The 2,434-nt window shown below is 45.7% G+C and overlaps 1 protein-coding gene across 1 annotated transcript in view; it reads right to left on the minus strand.

Moving 5' to 3' along the window:
• Positions 1-2,434, minus strand: part of CWC25 (CWC25 spliceosome associated protein homolog) — an 18,575-nt gene that overhangs the window by 10,678 nt on the left and 5,463 nt on the right. Inside the window, exon 3 of the mRNA XM_017497230.1 lies at positions 1,077-1,313. Within this exon, the coding sequence (XP_017352719.1) occupies positions 1,077-1,313 (237 nt within the window). The remainder of the gene's footprint in view (positions 1-1,076; positions 1,314-2,434) is intronic.

Here is a 2,434-nt window from a genome sequence, read left to right on the forward strand (position 1 = left end):
AAAAAAAAAAAAAACAGAAAAGAAAAAGAAAAACTGTAAATAGGCCAGGCACAGTGGCTCACGCCTGTAATTCTAGCACTTAGGGAGGCCAAGGTGGGTGGATCACCTGAGGTCAGGAATTTGAGACCAGCCTGGCCAAAAAGGCGAAACCCCATCTCTAATAAAATACAAAAATTAGCCAGGCATGGTGGTGAGCACCTGTAATCCCAACTACTTGGGGGCTGAGGCAGAAAGAATCTCTTGAACTCAGGAGGCGGAGGTTACAGTGAGCCAAGATCATGCCACTGCATTCCAGTTTGGGTGACAGAGCGAGACTCCATCTCAAAAAAACCCAAAAAGCTGTAAATAAAAAATAAACATATTTCAATGTTGAATCTTACATACTAGAATTAAAATGCAAATTAAACTAAAATAAATAATAATATGACTGGGTATGGTGGCTCACTCACACCTGTAATCCCAGCACTTTGGGAGGCCGAGGCAGGCAGATCACCTGAGGTCAGGAGTTCAAGACTAGCCTGGTCAGCATGGTAAAAACCCTGTCTCAAAAAAATTAAAATTAAAAAAATTTAAAAAATAGTAATATGCACAGTCTATCTCATTTAGCACCCAAACTGTAACTCTACTTTTATATTACATATTAGGGTTTCAAGTAAGATTTGCAAGTTTCTTTTTGAAGGGTTCTGCTTCCCTACCCTACCCTTCCCCACCCGAAAAAAGAGGTGGGGGTAAGAAGGCCTGTTCACCCACTTGGCCAGCACTACACATATCCCCAAGCTTCTAAGAAGCTGACAACCTTTTTCACCTTGTTTCTGACTCCTATTTTTCTTTAAGGGCCAAAGACAAATGAATAAAGCTGGGTGGTGCACTGGCCAGAATCTTTGCATATGGCCTAGGTCAGAGAGGCACCCTCAATAGAGCCACCTTCCCAGTATCAGGAGGGCCAAAAGGAAACAAATCCTTTACATGGCAGATTAAAGCCAAGGGAAATCAAACTGTAAAGCAAGAAAACTGATGGCCTTAGCAGGGTCTCAAAGCATCTGCAACAAACCCCCTTTCCATCCCTCTATTAGTACCTGATGATGAAAAGTGGGTCCTCTCGGATCTTGCTGGCCATGTCAAGAACAGAATTGGCACCTGATGGGGCAAAGATAGAGCCTGGGAGGAGTCCTGTTTCAGAAGAGCAGCCTGCCTCCTTCTCCTCCATCTTCTCAAAAACGTATTTGTCAATGGGGCGCCCCAGCAGGTACTCATCACGGTTCACCATCCCACCAGGACCTTGGTACATCCAGTCCAACTTTTCTTCTTTCTTCCTGGTTTGAAGGAAGAAAAAGAAATACAATTTCTGTGAAAAAACAGAATTCTGCAAAACACAAAAAACCTGAACACAAGGGAGAGAGAATCACGGCTGATCAGAGATTCTTTTTTTTTTCTGGAGATGTTCTTGCTCTGTCACCCAGGCTGGAGTACAGTGGCGCGATCTCGGCTCACTGCCACCTCCACCTCCCAGATTCAAGCAATTCTCCTGCCTCAGCCTCCAGAGTAGTTGTGACTACAGGCGCACAAAATTTTTATTTGTTTTTTTAAATTTTATATAATTTTTCTATATTTTTAGTAGAGATGGGGTTTCACCATGTTGGCCAGGATGGTCTCGATCTCCTGACTTCATGATCCACCTGCCTCAGCCACCCAAAGGACTGGGATTACAGGCATGAGCCACCACACCTAGCCCAGAGAACTCATTCTACTGGCACCTACCACAGGATAAACACTGCATCCCATGTGGCAGGTATGAAGAAATGATGCAGGTCGAGCATGGTGGCTCTGTCACCCAGGCTGGAGTGCAGTGGTGCAATCTCAGCTCACTGAAACCTCCACCTCCCAGGTTCAAGCGATTCTCCCATGTTCAAGCAATTCTCCCGCTTTAGTAGTCTCCTGAGTAGCTGGGACTACAGGCACACACCACCATGCATGGCTAAGTTTTTGTATTTTTAGTAGAGACAGGGTTTCACCATGTTGGCCAGGCTGGTCTCAAACTCCTGACCTCAAGTAATCCATCTGCCTTGGCCTCCCAAAGTTCTGGGATTACAGGCGTGAGCCACCATACGCGGCTGGATCCTGTCTTAAAAATTTAAAAAGGCGGCAGGGTGTGTAGGCTCACGCCTGTAGTCCCAGTACCTTGGGAGGCCGAAGTGGGCAGATTACCTGAGGTTGGGAGTTTGAGACCAGCCTGACCAACATAAAGAAACCCCATCTCTACTAAAAATACAAAAAAATTAGCCAGGCGTGATGGTGGACACCTGTAATCCTAGCTACTCAGCAGCCTGAGGCAAGAGAATCACCTGAACCCGGGAGGTGGAGGTTGCAGTGAGCTGAGATCTCACCATTGCACTCCAGCCTGGGCAACAAGAACAAAACTCAGTCTCAAAAAAAA

This window comes from Cebus imitator, unplaced genomic scaffold (genome assembly GCF_001604975.1).
Source record: "Cebus imitator isolate Cc_AM_T3 unplaced genomic scaffold, Cebus_imitator-1.0 Scaffold228, whole genome shotgun sequence".
Lineage (NCBI taxonomy): Eukaryota > Metazoa > Chordata > Mammalia > Primates > Cebidae > Cebus > Cebus imitator.